We start from the raw sequence: 18,796 nt of genomic DNA, 5'->3' as shown, positions 1-18,796 counted from the left end.
CTCCTCAACTATCGGTCTCTCACCGGGTACGTGATAGTTTGCATCTTTAATTACTGAATTTAGTCAATACAGGTTGTCACTTAAACAAGAAAGGGCTGGGGGAACAAACATTATAGCTTGGTCCTAAGTGGTAATATCCCTCCATTCAGACCTCAGTTAGAGTGGCAGCACAGTCAGTGACAGCTACTAGGTGTTACAAAGCTATCTGCTACCTGTTCAGCCCAGCATTCAGAGTGACTGACAGAGAGAAGTCTTCCAGCATCAACCACTTTTTACATGTTAGAGTTTTATTTCAACAAATTCTATGCTGCATTTAATACTTAAAAAAACTAAAAAAACTCTCCTAGTAATTGGGCTACTCCCACAGTGACTGGTAACAAGGACTTTTATTTACATGATCCCCCATTCTACCAGCAGCCATCTCTCAAATCTTTGTGCTCTGGCTTGATGGGTGGTTCAATGGCCCTAAATGTTATCCAATGATATCAGAGTGCCGCCAACTGCTGCAGGATGTAGGAAGAGAGGCTGGAGACTGCTGGTCTTGCAGTGTGAAGTGAGCCTGCAGGTACCCTAGGCAAAAATGAGCATTTAAACATTTGCAGGACAGAGGGAGCCCCAGTGCAAGGGGAGTTTTTTGTTTTCCCCGCAGATAAGCTATAAAGCAGTGGTGAGCTGCTACTGATTAGTGCCTCCTCTGTTGGCGTTTGGCTCCACTATTAAGATAATAATAAGAATCCTCTGATAAAGTGTATGAAACCAATCATGAATTGTCTTTTTCTCTATGTCTCTTTTAAAGAAGAAATAAATCCTGTGTTTAATATCAGTTGCTCCTAGCATCATCCCTTAATCTATAAATCCACGATGGCCCATAGTATAGAATGTGAATTGTTTGTTTGATTATTTTGGGCTATTGTCTCAGCATGGTACACTCAGGACTTGCAGGTAAAAAAACAAACCTGCTATGCACACTTACCTGTTTTGTTGTTTTTGCTGTTATTTATATCTGTATTACTGCAACAGATGTTAAGTTGTTCATCCACACACTAGGTCACCTATCTTGTCTAGCCAGGCTTCCAGTGATGAGCCAGGGAGTGATGCAGAAACCTTGTAGAGGTGACACAGCATTGCACAGAGTATAAAACATAACAAATCTGATTTCCTTAATGGAAATGACTATCAACTTTTATTGCCGAAAAAGCCTTACATAGTTACATAAATTATGACCAAAAAGTTCACTTCGGGGCATATTTATAAAGCAGTTGGTGTGATTTTCACCAAACATTCACTGGTGGTAAATCAATCAGGTAATTTAAAACACATGCACCTAAAAGATACACCTGCACTGCTTATTTGGCACACATCAGATTGGGAGCTTTATAAATATGCCCTTTTAAATTACTGTATATCTAAACCTCAACTGAATGTCATTCAGTTTGCTAAAGCAAAAGTGTATCATAAACATTTGTAACTTTGTGTTTTAATAAAATACTTTTTTTTAACCTTTTTTGATCATTTTTTACATCAAAGTGCAGCTGATTTCCTGCAGTCTCTTCATAGCCACTTCTTGTCTACGTATATTCCAGCGATAGCTATATGGCATTTCTGAGGGTGGGTTTGCTATTGGTGACAGCAGTTGATGATGCCTGTATAATGTGTGGTAAAATGGCTACTTGTGGTCTCAATGTAGTCTTTTGTGTGACAGGGTGACAATGCAGGAGCATAGTTAAGAGGACAGAGCATTGTCATCCTATTATGTGAAGTGCCTGAACAAGGACCTTCATGGCAGGATCAATGTGTATTATTATTATTATGCAAATACCTTCTGAAGCTAGTTTAACATTTTTAAAGCTTGTATGTGATTTTAGCGCTCAGGTTGATATCCATTTTAATAATTCACATGATATTACCAGGGCCTAGTTAGTTGATTAAATGCCCAATTTTAGAGTCTGATATATTGCTGATTTAGTCTTTTCCAATTAGCAGCAAATTGTTTGTATCTTAATGTATAAGTGCTGACATAAAATCGGATCTGCTGTATTTTCTGCCTAAGATTTATTTACAAAGAGTCTTATTTACAAGGATGTAATTACAGTTGGTTGGGTCAACAGTGATGCTCAAAACTAGAAGAGGTCCACAATTTTCTAGACTACAACATCCCAACATCAGAAAAAAATGAGCAATTTCCAACCTGACCCAACATTGCACCCATACATAAAATACATATGATGGGCTCCCAGCTAACCTCTTCTACAGAAAACCTGGGATAGCATGATGTTCATGCAGATAGACCAAAGGTCCATGAAGCTCCTCTTTTATTGGCAAGGATCGACTCCAAATCATAAATATGGAAAGCGGTAATGTTTGTGTGTGTGTTTGTGGTAGGTATGCACGCCCATATTTTTTATTCTATTGAAAGCAGAGGAAGCTGGTCCAAGAACTTTTGGCAATTACTGGATGCCTCTTTAAAAGAGCAAACCTACTCAAATGGGTCCTCACTGCTGAATTCACAGGTCTTTGGAAAGATATAAACGTTGCACCTGTAATAGATGGGCATAAGGTATTGACAGGGTGTCCGGGCCAGCAGAGGTTCAAGCCCTCCCCTACTCTAACCAGAATGTAAACCCATTTGGGCGGAGTTGCTCACCACAAAACAGAGAAACATTTTGGAAAGTATCTGAAAAGAAATATAAAAGTATCTGGGAAGAGAATAAAATTGTACCAATCGGGGTGTTGTGTTTAAATAAAGGCCAATGATCAAGAAGATTCAAAAAGAGAAGTAGGTAAATTGATTCTGTAATACATAAAGGTCTACAAAGCTTTCTAGTCTTTATTAAGCCCTCTTTGAGATACAAATATCCGAAAACACATGGCCACAGGTAGGTTATAAATCACCTTATGGCACATAGAAAGAAATGGGAGCTTTTCTGCCGAACGGCTTAGAAAATAACCAATAATCTTTTGTCATGCTCAACAGTGCATAATTAGTTCAACCTGTGTCCATTAATAGAAAGTATTTACTATATGCCAATACCAGCTTGTCTGACCTTGAAGAAGCCATATTATCTCTGTTAGGCTTACGGACACTTATTTCAACATAGGCTTTATTCTCAAGACAGTCGCTCAATGAGACTGCTTCCCTGGTACAGCTCTGCATTCATTACCAGGTCTACATACAGATTAAATATTACTAAATTGCATCGGGGACTAGAAGGCTGCCTTCTCGTGTTGTATTAAGCCCATACACACAAAAGACCTGGGTATTTGTAAACACGCACTAAACCCTGTGTCCACAGACACACGCTGAATGTGTACTTATTCAAAACATCAACACACACTGGTCACTGGAAAGTCTTGTATTATTATTATTATTTTTTTTTGTCTTGTGCTTTTTTGCCAGTTTTTGCAAATTCAAAATTACGACCTTTTACAAGCTCCGTTAACCCCCTTTGTACCAAATGACACGCACCCTCGCATGTGTTACTGGTAACAATAATAAGGCTTTAGGAGATAGTTGGATAGGTATACTGTTAGGTTAAACTAACGGTAAAACAGATAAATACCCAGTTCTATAGAATTTCAAACGCCCATATACATTTAATTTTGACACTGTAAAATAATCCTGTTTCTACATGTTTATTTTTCTCTATTTATGTTTTTTCCCCCCCTTGGCTCATTTTGACGCATTATACGGCCAAATCTTCAACTGTCCTTCCATATTAAAAGACAAGGAAACGTGGTGCTTGTTGGAGGTTCCTCTTAATATGGCTTAAGCTGCGATGTCTTTTAGAGTTCCTGTGGCTCTTTGGAATTCACAGCTTTGTCTCCAGCTTGGGCACTCTTGGCTTGCCAGAAGAGACTGCATAAACAATGACATTCATTAACATGTCACTGAAGGTTGCACTTGCACATCATTCAGGTTGCACAATTAAATTTAGAAAGCATTGACTATAATAACATATAACATTTTTTCATTGCATCCTTTTGTTTGGCAAATGTAACCATTTTGGGATTCTGCCGCTCCAGTACAAAGATAGCGCACAGCCAAGGACTACTGAAGTGGTAAGAACAGACTTCACAAAAGGAAGACACTGTACATGATTCTCAAGCCTGATTAGGCCTTTGTTATGTATCAAAGAAGCTTAAGAATGAACTGGTAGGAACTTCTAGCTGCAGAGCTTCGTTGTCTCGTACGTGGAGCCATTAGGAAGCTGACTGCTGAATACAGAAAGCTGGGCTTGTATTCTTCCCACCTCATTGCTGCTCATTTTCAGCCGGTGTCGTAGTAAGCAGTTAAACAGATCCAACTTACGGGCACCAGGTGGGGAAAGGAAATTTACTCGTTTCCTCAACTCTTGCATTTCCATGAGTGCTCCTTCTCTGGATCCAGGCTGTTCAAGCTTTTGAGCTAAGCCCCTGATTGCCTCTGGATCAAAGGGCACGCTATAACCAAAAGCATGAAGACCATCAATACGGACATACTCAGGGTCTCCCAATTTGTCATCCAAAGTCTGTTTGTCAGTCCATTCTGCTGAATCTTCCTCTCCTTCTTCTTCAAGAGGATTGCTTCTCATGTAAAAATGTACAGTCTCAAAAAATGACCGCCACCGATGACCTAATATCAAAGTCCAGTTCTGGCAGCGGTCTCCTCCTTCCATGTCCCAAGTTTTCTCCCAACTTGGATAACCTTGTTCCCCAGCGGGCAACAACCAGCTTTCTGAGTGGCTCCCTCCAAAGGGGTTAACATACACTGTTACTTGTGGATCTCTGGTCCCATTCCCAGCAAGACAGAGGCGCATTGAAAGTCCTAGAAGCATATGCAACTGCCTTGGCCAGTGCTTGTTGCTCTTGCATGTCAGCAGCATACGCTTCCTGCCTCCCATCTGAAACCACATGCCAAGTCGTAGATCACCAGAAATAAAGAACGCTGGAGCTCTCAAGCGTCCATCCTGCTTTAGGAGCAAGTATTTCACCTCCAAGTCCTGAAGGCTACCTTCTGTCCCAAGGAAAGGTTCTGAGGACTCAGGCACTGAAGGCACACACAGGCCTTGAGCTGAGAGAGTGTATCCAGGGTTGCAGCTGGCACACTGGGCATGAAGTACTGTTGAACAGAGGGAACACAAGGGACCTGGTCCTTGTATGCAAGGTATGTTTGCCTGGCAGTTGGGATGCTGGAAAGTGCAGGTACAACTGTGGGAGGCCTCTAGAAATGTCCCCGGCACAAGAGAGGCACTACAGTACAGAAGAGACTGAATCCGATGCCACCAATAAGATACAGACCTGCAGGGGAAAAAAAAAATACTATTTACTTAAACCTAAAATCACTTATTATATAATATAGTAATACTACACATTAGATACATATGCATATTCAGTAAAACAGTGCAGAGAACAATAAAGATGTGCAAAAAAACGGTAATCCATATTAACCAATCCCATTTAAGTTTAATACTATCAGATAAATCAATTCCAGTTCTGATCAGGTGCTATGGATTACTGTACACTGTAATTTGCTCTTTGATTAATTGAAAAGGTCCTGCATTAACACCTTTCTATCAAAATGTAAATTACTTTGTATTCATATGTAACAAAAAAAACTTTTCACCATAATTCTACATACAATAATACGAGTAATGTCATTATAAAGTAAAGAATATTTGAAATATTTAAGAATGTATTATCTATAGTAGTGAAAACATCTTCTAGTTGTGTAGCCAAAAATTTGATTTGATTACAGAAGGAACGTTAAAAGGAAATTCCTCCATTTAGAAAAAAGTTAATAAGTGCACACTTCTTCATAAAAGAAAAAAAAATGTGCATTTATTATTATGATTTTTTTTTGCTTTAGAGCCAGTAAAGCATTGCAACCGTAATCAGTGGATCATGGGTGCAATGCTCTGGATCCTGAAGACTCTTCCATGTCCATGTCCTTTTCTTGGTGAATGAATGGACTACAAGTGCATTGACATCAATCCATGAAGAACTACAAGTCCCATTCTCCATCCACAGATCCTGCCAAAGGACCATGGGGAACAAAAGTAGCCACCCTCCAGAAGGAAAGACAGTGTCGGGATGAATTCAGAGATGATTTGAGGATCTACAGCCGAGTGATACACAAATAAGATACATTTTGTTAATAGTTAGGGTACTTGAATGTATTTTAAAGATTTAACCCCTGAGTTTAGTGCCATTTTAAATAATGCCTCCCCCAACTACCGTATGCGTGTAGGCTGCAGAACAAATCCCAAGTGTTTTTTAAGAAAAACAACAGCTATGACTATGAAAAAAACCCAATGACTCCTTAAGGAATGTATGCAGATTATTATTTTTTAATAAAACCTGTTACAATCATCATCAATGTGTTCCCATACAGTCCTTCAAAATGTTTACATGCTCTTTGGTCCAGTGACGTGGACAACCTTAACACAACCTGTACATAGGAAAAGGCACCATTGCCAACCTCCTTCTGACCATGCTGACCGTGCAAACTGCCTTGTTGTCATGCTGATCTGCTAGCTACAATACTAAGTTCCATTGTAAGTACTCTACTGTATAGAAATATACATACTTTTTCTGGTTCAGTGACCAGAGAATTAGTCAAGCAACTAGCATTTTCTGAAGGAGGTCAGTAGTGGCTGACTCCAACAACAGGTTTACTTTAATTAGGAATTGTTCTATATTGTGCCACAGACATCTAGTTGCTTCAGTAGGCTTGGGCCTCCATATATGCATGCACAGCCATGTATTAACAATAACCTAATTTTTTTAATTCATGCTGTCATTGCAGAAAATTCACAGATGGACAATATCAGCTCCTTTCATTTGAATTTTGTAACAGATTTACCAAAAGCTGCAGAGTCAGAGCTCTCCACCCAGCACCCTCATGAGTAATTCTTCAATATGGCTATGACTAAAGATAATTTTTATCCCATGTCACCCTCAAAGTCATATTAAAAGGAAGACCCTGTACTGTATTTTTGTATTTTATATTTTTGCTTTCTTAAACATACCCAATGGCAGTGCCCGGATCCCCGTATCCTTTTTGAAAAATAGCTTGCCTGTCTAGTCTTTGCCCTCATAAACTTCAGTTGGATTCAGTGCTTAGTTTGGGTCTTACAATTTTCAAACAGGACTTGATGAACTCCCTTCAATCAAACAGAGGCAGATTTGCCCCACCCTACTTGTGCAGAATATATAATAAACTGTAATATTCAGGGCACAGATGAACTTCAGCATTATATATTAGATATTGCTGGGTTTGTTTTATTATATACTATGTTATGCTTGTTGGTGTATATTTGAGCTATCAAGTATTTATTTTGTGTGTGTCGCATTTTTATACACAATGAAGGAAGTAAACAATTGAATTGGGGACAAAATGGTTTGTCTCTTATATACTCAGCTTTGTGATGCTTAAAATGCAGAGCTTAGGCCAAGATAAGATCTAAATGTGTGGTTGCAAGGTGTTAATTGGGTAGTGATTAACAATTTCATTCTCTCACAAAGAAAGCATATATATCGCTAGACATTTGAAGGTCATGTGACAATCGCAGCTGTCATTTTTTTTTTTTACTTCCCCAAGAGGGAGTGATAAAGTTTGAAGTGTGAAGGAAAGTACTACCATTGACTCACTGCTTTGCAACCAGGTGTGCTTGCCCTTGTAGTAATTAGGCAATAATGATACAATAATAATCTGTGTTTTGCATCATTATCTTATATGGTAGATCTTTCTGTCATGTGTTTTATAGCTATCTTTATAACACTTTTTCTTGCTTGACGTGTCTCTAAAGACTGGTAATTTTTCTTTATGGCATGCGATAAAGTATTTTTGGTCAACTTCTTGGTTCAGCCTCCTTGTACTGGGTGAAGGTTCTTTCTGCCTTATGGGCTCATGCACACCATTTGGATTTGGGCTGCACTGGCCGTTTTTTCCATCGAAGCCCAAATGCAAGACAAGGCAATTTGCCTTGTCATGGGTGGGGACAGTTCACACCACTGCATATTCTGGTTTCGTGTTTATACAGTTACAGAACGTAGTACTTTTTTTTAAGTCAGACACAGTACAACCACATTGCATTTGTGACATTTCAATAAAGTTCTAGCAAAATAAAAGAAACAGTGTGATGCAGCTTGAGCGCATCGGCCCTGTCCAGACACATGCACACCAGCAGCTGTTCAGTTAAGCGCGGCTGTGGGCCGGAAAAAAGCCCTCAAGGCTTCATTTACAGCATTGCATGTGCGTTTTCCTGTGCTATTATGTGTGCTATCAACAATGATGTGTGTGTGTCGTTGACATATATTAAAAAGGCTAGGTGTGAATGGGCCTTTAGGGCTTGTGTACAGGTTTATTCATCTTATTTGAAATGTATTTGAAACACAAATTTGACGTGCATTAAACACTATCTTGTTAACATCAACACAGTCTAATAGGACAGCTCACAATAGAGCTTTTTTGCTTTCAGGTTGGGTTTGATTTTAGAAAGGCGGCTTGTCTTATTCAAGCACGTTCTACACGAATTTTTCATTCAATTGCTGTCAATGGAAAGCATCTGAAATGCATGTCAAGTGTAGTACATGTATTTTAGATGCATATACAGTGGCTTCTCTACTTCTTTTAAAAGGGAAGTGACCTTATTAATAAAGAACAATAAGTTTAAAGTATACATGTCGCCATTTCAAAAGTAAAGAACAGACATCACAAAGTGGCATCTATTATATTTGTAAGACAGTAACATCACCTCTCTCCACCCTGCTAAACCAGTTTTTACCAAGTGCTTAACTTCCACAACTTGTGTGTTAATTGATTCCCCTGTACAAAATCCTAGCCTACATGACATCCCCCTGTTTTATGAGAGTATCTTTATTGACCCAGGCAGCTCTCAGTGCACAGGAGGACACTGGACAGGAGGAGCTTAGCTCAAGGGTCAGGGTTTGGCACCAAATTTGGGTGAGATCTGCACACAGCCCTGGAGAGACCCAAGCTCAGCCCTGGTGAGATCTGCATGTAGCCCTGGTGAGACCTAAGCACAGCCCTGGGGAGATCTGCATTCAGCTTTAGTGAGACCCAAACACAGCTTTAGTGAGACCCAAACACAGCCCTGGTGAGACCCAATTGCAGCCCTGGTAAAATCTGCACACAGCCCTAGTGAGATCTGCGCGCAGCCCTGGTAAGATCACACACAGCCCCGGTGAGACCCAAAAGCAGCCCTGGTGAGACCCAAACGGAGCCCTGGTGAGACCCAAACGGAGCCCTGGTGAGACCCAAACGGAGCGCTAGTAAGACCAAAAAGCAGCCCGGTATAATTGTTGTATAATCATGGATTGATGGGCTCTGTCATCCTCTATTGCTGGTTGCCATTCTCCTTTGCTGAATAATCATGGATTGCTGAGATTTGTAGTCCTCTATAGCCGGTTGCCATTCTCCATTGTTGTATAATCAATAAGAATGGCAACCGGCTATAAGAGGACTGCAAATCCCAGTAATCTATGATTGCTGGTTGCCATTCTCCATTGCTGGATAATCATGGATTGATGGGATCTGTATTCCTTTATTGCTGGTTGCCATTCACCATTGCTGAATAATCATGGATTGAGTTACAATTTTTCATAATTATAAAGAAACTTCCCTAAAATCATTAGTTGGTATTGTTTTAGAAAAAATGCCACATGTCCCATTAAGAAAAAGTATCGGTAAGTAGCTGAAGGAAAGTACTTGTACTTGGCCTTGAAAAAATGGCATCGGGACATCCCTAACCATGTTCCTCCTATAATTCAGTTATCACTTTTGGGTACCATTGGGTTGGTCTCATATTTTCATAGTTTCCATTGCTCATTTGCTGCCTCCCAAGGGTGTCCCAGGCCTTTTAGAATCACACTAATCAGATTAAAATCTTCACAGGTAAATATGAAATGCAGAGCAAAAGTGATGATCTAGTGGTTGTGGAATAACATTGAAGATACATCATAAATGAGGCAGATAGCCTGTACTGAAGTTTTTATATGACTCTATCAAGGACAGATGTGTGACAATACAAGTAGGTACTCAAAGTCAGACCTTTGGAAAAACAGAAGAGGGGAAGTAGAAAGGTGCAATGATATAGATAATTTTATTGACTTTTTTGGTCTTCCTTGAAGTATTATTAATTTGGGACTACTAAAATTATATTACTATTCAACTATGGTCAATGAAGAGATTTTACGATCTGTTCCTTATAAATCCGATTAATTCTAACTCTTGCAAAGTCATATATACATCCATATAAATGCCAAGATAAATGGCATGACAATTTATAACCATATATTTTACAGCCCATGTGAATTATTGTTTTTCAGAGGGAGGACTGATCACATCGTATAAATACAGGATTAAAGGCTAGATACGGTTCAGAATATGATAACATATAATAAAAACTATAATCAGCTAGGATACTCTGAGACACCGACAATTCTTTAACATCTACATGCAACTTCACACCGCCTGTCGAAGGGCCCATGCATAAAGGTGTCCACAGACAAGACATGTCAAACCCCAATGACTTCTAGTTCTTAAGAGCATGAACCACTTGTAAGACTTTGCAAGTGTTCTAATAAGCGATGCACTTATCTAACTCAAAAAAAATACTTAAGAATTTAGGGATTAACATACCAATTAAGAATTATATTTGAACAGAGAAAATATTTGATTCATTCCTTTTGTGCATTAGATTCTTTCCATTCCCAAACTTTTAAACCAATGAAGGTACAAAAATACATTTTCTGGACTATACCCCTGGAATGTTGTGTAAGAATTTGAGCCTCAAAGCCACTCTCCAGCCTGCAACAATTCGGTGCATGCACACAGTAAACAAATTACCTTCTGTGGTGACTCCTGCCTACAGAGGGTTAAACCACCAAATATGGTTCATTGACATCTACAACGGAAGCACCTGTGAAGCTTAAAAGCAGGCATCAAAAAAATGTATTTTAAGCCCCACGGGACCCTTGACTCTGATGTGATAAAGCCAGATTTTCACAGTCAAAGGCTTGACCAATCCCCCAACCTCCTGCACCTCCAGTAGTCTTTGGTTATTGAGCCCGGCCATCATGCTTAAGAACCCATAGCTAAGCACAAGCGGTGGGCGGCAAGGCCAGTCTTTGTGGAAACCCAGGGTGCATGAAAACACAGCACTTATATGCAGGCAACTAGGGACTCCTGCTTCTCAGCACTTCTGCTCCTTTACAAAATACCTAGAATGGAAAAGAAATACTAGAATAAAAAGTAAAAGTATTTTTTTAAATGCTTAAAATATTAAAGAAAACATTTATTGAAAGAACTACGGTATGTAGGCTCCCACTGGTGAGCCCTTTTACTGAAAAACTGAAAACGCTACTTGCCAGGCTGTCATGTTGATCAAGTGCCTTTAATACTTTCCAGGTTGTGGACACAGAACAGAACATTCTGACTTCACTCTGATTGTGCTCCCATCATGTTTGCTTTGGGTAAGAGGTTCAGATTATTTTAATTTTTAAAATGTTATCAGCAGTGGCAGTCTTCATATTCCTCTCAGCACATATGTCCTTTGAAATGGACCAAACCATGTACAAACCCAGGGGCGTCCCGAGGCTGAGTGTCACCCGGAGTGGAGACCAGGTGACACACCGCAGTGATGTCATCTTGCATGCCCGTGACATCACCATGTGCGTTCATCTCATTGATGGCTGCTGGCAGCCATCTTGGTGATGGATGGTGGCAGAAAGAGGAGGGGACGTTCACCCGGCGGGGTGAGGTATGCCGCTCTCTCATAACACTGTCGGGTTCTCGGTCCATCATGACCGAGTGACCAACTTTTTAGAGGGGGTGACACCAAAATGACTGTCAGTGTCAGGGGCCGCACCCCCCTTGTGACGCCACTGTACAAACCATTGACAAAAAGTAAAAGTTATAGGAACACTAGAAGGAACAGGGAGACCATCTATATAGGAACAGTATAGGATGTATTTTATTTCTCACAGTATTTTTCTAAAACTGCAATGGAATTGTGTGATGTGGCCAGTAGATGTGGCACTTGGTGGTATTCTTTAATAGTGGATCTCATAATTATGAATGATGGTGCTTTCTCTTCTGTAAAATGTCAGGAAATGTACAGCATTAGTATAGGATATATATTATCAGAACAAAACCCACAGTCCTTAAAGTAGCATTTTGATGGTCTGCTTGCATATGTATATATAGCTATATATATATATATACTGTATATCTACAAATATATATATATGTAGATAAATATATATCTATATATAGATATATATATATATTCACAATGTGCTGCGATTATCAAAATATCAGTTGCTAAGCATAAAGCAAATATCTGGTTTTATTAACGCATGCAGCTGGTTTTACGTGTTTTGTGCCTTAGGGTCTGTAATTAAGCAGAAATCATATTAGACCGGGCACATATGCTGTTGTTAGCAGATGCTTGTGTTTAACTTCACCAGACCAGCTTTTACCTACAGTAACTTATCGGAAGGATAAAACTTCCCCTAGAAAACTGTTCAGAAGGCATGCAATGCCAGCCAAAGTGGATTTGTGTGTTTACTTGTGTAATTAAAGTGGCTGTGCCTCCTTAAAGGTCATTTTTTGAGATAAATATAGCCTCCTAACTAATTAAATATAACAATGTTAGCAGAAAAGGTTACATTTCTTTCATTACTTGGCAATTGTGCTGTAAATCCATTTTCTCAGAGATATTTCATTTTGAAAGGCAAGGAAATATATAGAATGTAAATTCACCATGGTGATAAATATTCAGATATGCATCTACATGTGTATGGCTGGTTTCATTGACTTCTAATACTACATAATGCATTTGATTATTCAGTTTTGAGTGGATTTTGTTTCAATCATCCACTGTTCTGCAGGACACTGCCAAGATGAAAGCTTCCTGGGACATTTTGTGGTTGAGCTTCACTGTCTCTATGGTACTGTTATTCTGTTTTGCTAGTGGGAGCCATTCACAATATAAGCACAGTTAGGCTGGGTTCACACCTAGGCGTATCGAATATGGGCGTTTGTCGCGCGTTCCGTGTCGTGCATTTTTACGCGCATTTCCGAGGGCTACTTGGCTGTATCTCAATGGATTCCCCGCGGCAAAAACGCCCCAAAGAAGCTCCTGTACTTCTTTCGGCATAGGGCGTTTTGTAGCGCGTTTATACGGCCTGTAATACGCCCAGGTGGGAACCATACCCATAGGAAATAATGGGATTTCGGTGTTTGAGCGTTTTGCAGAGCGTAGGAACGCGCTACAAAACGCCCAGGTGTGAACTGGGCCTAATTAGGTCTATCATTTCAAGGAAAGGGACTCTCAAAGCTTCCTGTTAGGGATCCAGAGACCTGAAGACATCAAGAGATCAAACTGGCCAAAGGCTAACACAACTAAGTCACTTTTCTTTGTGGTGTATGCAGTTCACTGAATGCAATGGTTTCCACAACGTACTGACAAGTTGTTCTGATCTGTAACTAAAATACAAAATACAGAAACTTTCATTGTTAAAGAGAAACTAAAATGGTTCTGGGTCATTGTTTTATTTAGCTCATAGTTTCTAAAGGTTATTGTATTATATCAAATCTTATTGTGCAAATTAATATTTAATGCAGGGTGCACCCACGTTATAGGATAAACGGAGGACAAGGGCTTTTCTAAGGAAGCTGCTTGCTTTCAGACTATCTCTCTCTAATTGAAAATTTGTACAGAACTGTTGGGACAGGCAGGCAGGGAAAGGGGATGAATTACTCCCCATTCAGCTGTGTATGTAAATAAAAGTCAAAGCTATTAGGCTCTGCAAGCATTAGTGTTTTTGCAACAAGGACAGTAAGGAAACCTATGTAACCATATGAAAGGGAGCCTGGTATTCCATCCACTGGCTGGAAATTCATGTGTAATATTTCATATGTAACCAACTAAGGCCCCTTTTACATGGGCACCTGTCCGATACAATCAGCAGGGGATGCGTGCAGTTGGGAACGAATGTCATCGTTGTGACATCTATGTCCATTCACTTTTTCCTCTATCTTGTGATGGAGGAAAAAACTGAACTTTCCAAAACAGTGTTAGGACTATGGAAAGTTGGATGTAAACAGACATGTAGACCTCTGATCAGCCACTATCAGGTCCACCAAAACAGAACTCCGTTCTGTTTTGTTTTCTGGACCTGGCTGAACTCAAGGGTGTGTAGACTTTTTATATCCACTGTATGTACAACACAATGCTGTCCCCACCCACCAGCCATACAGGCATCTTACAATGGAGGAAAACTGAACTTACTGGACTTATGTTAGGTCTATCGGGAGTATGTCAGTTTACATTAGATTACCATGATCTGACATGATCAGGTCTGGTAAAACGGAACTCTGTTTTTCTTTTTCTGGACCTAGACACAAGCTAATCGGATGTAAACAGCTACCCATAGACTAACATTGGGCTTCTGATCAATTCTGCCTGAAAAACTAACAGGCAGATCTGATTGGACAGCCTTTCTGAAAGGGGCCTAAAAGTATTTTTTAAAATGTTATTTTAGTCCTGAGCAAAACACAGCTGTACACATTCCAATTCGGAAATTCAGTTAAAAAGAAAATGATGTACTGTATATAAATATCTCTCTCTCTCTATATAGATAGATATAGATAGATAGGATATTGCCGTAGGCAGCCGAATGAATAACCGACCCGAAGCGAAGTAAGCCGAACGCTGTTCGGCTATTCACTGCAGACTTGTATGGCTGGTTTTATCCGTATAACGGCTGAAATCAGCCGTACATCGGGTGGCTTTGGCTGGGTTCGGTTCGGCCGATCATGCTCAGCATGTTCGGCCGACCCGAAGTGCAGAAGGAGTTCGACTCAGCTGATCCTACATCTGGATCGGCTGAACCGAACCGCCGGAAGGCTACTCCGCTGCTGTCCGGCATATTCTTATAGGGGCCGAACAGCAGTGAGTGAATAGCCGAATGGTGCCGAGCGGCATTCGGCTCGGCTATTCTACTCGGTACCTCTGTGGTACCGAGCAGAAAAGAAAAACAGTTTAAAAAAGTAGAACAAAAAATAGAAAACGATTGGGCGGAGCTAGCAGTGATAGCTAGCTCTGCCCAACTGTTTTCTATTGGCTGCGACCAGCTGTCATTACAATGGGAGCTTGTTGGAGCCAGCGGTGGTATCAAAGCCGGCTCTGCTGAGTTCTCATGGTACTGACAGATCAGCGTCCCCTGGTTACCAAGTAACCAGGGGACACTGAACTGTCAGTACCATGAGAGCTCAGCAGAGTCGGCTTTCATATCACCTCCGGCTCTGCTAAGCTCTCATTGTAATTCAGGGGGGAGAGAGCACCCCCTGAAATGATGGCAGATAGCAGAGGAAGCAATAGCATCTTTGCTATCTGCAAGATGTTTTTTTTTTTTTATTCTGACAGCTGCTGCCATCAGAATAAAAAAAGAAATCAGCATAGGAATGCATAGCTAGATTCCTATTGGCTTTTTCAATTTGCAATATCCAATACCAAGCTGGCTATTGCATCCGCCCTCTGCTGCTGTCAATTACTAGAAGAGGACCTGATGTAGAACTCCAGTCCCCTCTGCTGATTGACAGCAGCAGTGGGTGGGTGCAATAGCTAGTTTGCTATTGGCTATTGCAAATTGAAATAGCCAATAGGAATGTAGCTATGCATTCCTATAGTTTTTTTTTTCTGACTGATGGCGGTCGGCAGCTCCGATGTCAGAAGAAAAGAAAAAAACAGAGCAGGGAAAACCTCTCTGGGAGAAAGTGTTTCTCTCCCGGGCGGCTGGGAGACGCTATCTAATAGCGGGAGACTCCCAGAGAAACCGGGAGAGTAGTGACAGATGAGCGTCCCTGGTTACCTGGTAACCATGGGACGCTGATCTGTCTCTGCAAGTGGCCGGAGGCAGCCGTGTGATTACGGCTGACTCCGCCCAGCTGTCAGTAGCAGGCTGTCGGCCAGCCAATGGCCGGCCGTTCGGCCAGCTTCGGCTTTCATCTCGGCTCCGTCGAGCCGAGGCATATGCCATAGTATATAGCCATATGCCATAGTATATAGCCCGTCAGCTGATAGGGGTCCTGGGGCTGAAGCTAGCCGAAGGATCAGCTGAAGCTACGGCTAGATCCATTGGCAGCTTTGTGAATAGACCCCATAATGTATGTTCCATAAGAGAATACCTAAGAGTATCAGCATCTGCATTTAACATAAAGACCATCTGGCTGCATTGCTCGACATTTACATCCAATGCAACCAGAACCACTAACCACAAGAGTGTTTCGTTGACCAAAGAAAACATGAGAAGCTTATGGCAATATCTAACTGACTAGCTCCTGACCAATTTTCAGGAGGTTATCATCTAACATGGAGGCATACATTTACTTGCAGTTTATAATCCCTTAAATAATATAGTCTAATACAAAAAATGGGAGTATATTTCAGTTGATGCTTTTAGAAACAATGAGAAAGAAACTAGTGTCATCTCTAAATGCAAACTCCTCCATTTAGCAGCTCAGCTACTTGTCACATCTTGAGACATTTTAGGTCCTTTATGCAATATTTAACATGAGAATACTTTTCCTACAGAAAACAGCCAACATCGTCGTTTTACTACAGTCCCTCTTGCCCTAGATATTCCCCGTGGGAACATACATTTTATATGAGTTTTGTCTCAAATTCAAAATAAACATATGAAGGTAAAATATACTGAATATGGTTTGACTGCTTCGTATTCTTTTGACCTTATATGTTTTGCATTGACACTATTTTGTGTTTTCCGATTTTATTTCCTCTCCTGTGCCTTTATGGTTCTGTTCATTCCATTCTAAGCCTGATATTCTTTCTCCAATCTCTCAGGCTCAGTGTCCATGAAAATAATAATAAAAAAGTAATATTTCTCAGACAGCTTTAAAGGGCATAAATTCGCCTCTTTTATCTTGTGCCACAGAACGCCTGGAATGAGTGACCTCACTGCTGTCAGCAGTTTCAACCAAAGCTTGCGTGTTAAACATTCTAAGCTGCAGAATCAAGCCGTGACTTTTCCTGACATAGAAAATTGACAGCAACATACAGACAGAGGTTTAGCTGTATTATCCATGGTAACTGCGATTTGACTACAACATTTTCTGTTCTTCAACATTCCTTTCTAAACCAGCATTGTGGATGCAAGCAACCTTTTGATCAAATATGTTCAGCTGCAACATTGTTGTCTAGAAGTCAGCAATCAGAATAGACAAGTATTGCTTTTCCAGTGAAGAAAGATGCAGATAAAATAGGTACATTGGTTTCTTATTCTAATGTAGAAGAGCATCAGACTTATTTATAAGGAAAGCGCAATGCACAAAAGGAAACTTGTTCTAAGACAAGTATGTAGGCTGCCACTGAGTTCTTTTTAACAAGTGCAATGTTCCTGTCATGCTGATCCTGTGACTTCAATACTTGGAGTCATGGGTCCTGAATAAGTAATGAGATCTGGGGGTAACAACTTGATTTCTTGCATGGTTGAGTCTCATCAGTGACCAAAAGGGGATCTATGGTCAAAAACTATAAATAAATATGTATTTCTATATTGAATTTACATAATTTCTATTCCACTCCTAATAACTATATCATCTAGAAGTTTGTAAACTTATTGAAGTTATCCATAGGATGTACTGCCTCAATGCAATGACACAATTCCACTCACCGTTCTCACAAAACCTCTTTTCTAAACTACAACTCAATGCCTGAACAAGGTAATATTACCATTGCTTGCTGGAAGCAATGTGTGATGGTATATGTAGTCTTAAGAAATTGAAATTGTATCACATGAAGCAGGAAAGAAATAGACACAAAGGGGGTGATTTTTCCAAACAGTAGCAGACAGAATCTGGAGCAGTTGCCCATACCAACCAATCAGCTTCCATCTTCAGATCTTAACTGAACAAACTGAAGAGAGAGACTGCTCCAGTTTTGATAAATCCCCCTCACAGCGTATTGGGAATCCAGGAAGTTGTTGAAAGTGATGGGCAGACAGAAGGCAGCACTCACTACATAAAAGGGATTTTCTCAAGTAAGCTGTGATTGCAGTATGTATTCCTACTACTATGCTGATGATATAACAGGAGAGTATATGCTTTGAAGTTAGAATTACTAAAGTCAGAGGATCAGCATGACAACTAGGTAGCTAGCATTTTAGGACAGAATCAGGAATGATAGCCTACTTATTCTCTCAGCACAGGTTACATAAAAATGGGTCTTGCCAGCCCCAGTAATATTTTGTCTCACTCTCTATTGCCTAACTAGCATACAAAAAAAAACAACAATCTATCATCCAGTCTGTCTCCAGAGACCCACTTTTTGCCCTGTTGGCCATCTTGCATATCTCCCATCATATAAAAGTTGATGCCAGGCTATGACTCATAGCCAAGGACATCTCTCCCTTTCCTGTGACAGTTACATATCACCGCTTTGCGCGGAGCATCAGGTTTGTCAGTGGACAGGGGAAGTGGCTACATATACAGAGGAGGGCTTAACTGTTGACTTTTTATCAAAAGTCAAAATTTGCATATAAGTTACAGCACTTTTAAAGCCCCATTTACATCTAAGTGACTTAACATGTGTTGCCCAATTAAAGCACGACAAGAGTATTACTAATATTTTCTAGGGGCCTGTTCTTATCTGTGTACTGTGCTGCCATGCATTGGGAAAATGGTACAGGTGTATCAACGCTCATATTTGCTCTATAAACTTCAATGGCAACTCATATAAAATGTAGGTAATACACATTTCCATTGGTTTTA

General features: G+C 40.3%; 1 protein-coding gene across 1 annotated transcript in view; it reads right to left on the bottom strand.

The window, feature by feature from the left end:
* Positions 1-3,660: 3,660 nt before the first annotated feature.
* BRINP2 (BMP/retinoic acid inducible neural specific 2) overlaps positions 3,661-18,796 on the bottom strand; it is a 262,091-nt gene continuing 246,955 nt past the window's right edge. Inside the window, exon 8 of the mRNA XM_018575321.1 lies at positions 3,661-5,277. Coding sequence (XP_018430823.1) covers positions 4,164-5,277 — 1,114 coding nt within the window. The 3' untranslated portion in view covers positions 3,661-4,163. The remainder of the gene's footprint in view (positions 5,278-18,796) is intronic.

This window comes from Nanorana parkeri, unplaced genomic scaffold (assembly GCF_000935625.1).
Source record: "Nanorana parkeri isolate BGI_ZX_2015 unplaced genomic scaffold, ASM93562v1 scaffold52, whole genome shotgun sequence".
NCBI classification, from domain to species: domain Eukaryota; kingdom Metazoa; phylum Chordata; class Amphibia; order Anura; family Dicroglossidae; genus Nanorana; species Nanorana parkeri.
Note: the sequence above shows the minus strand (reverse complement) of the source record. Positions and strands in the feature narration are given on the sequence as shown.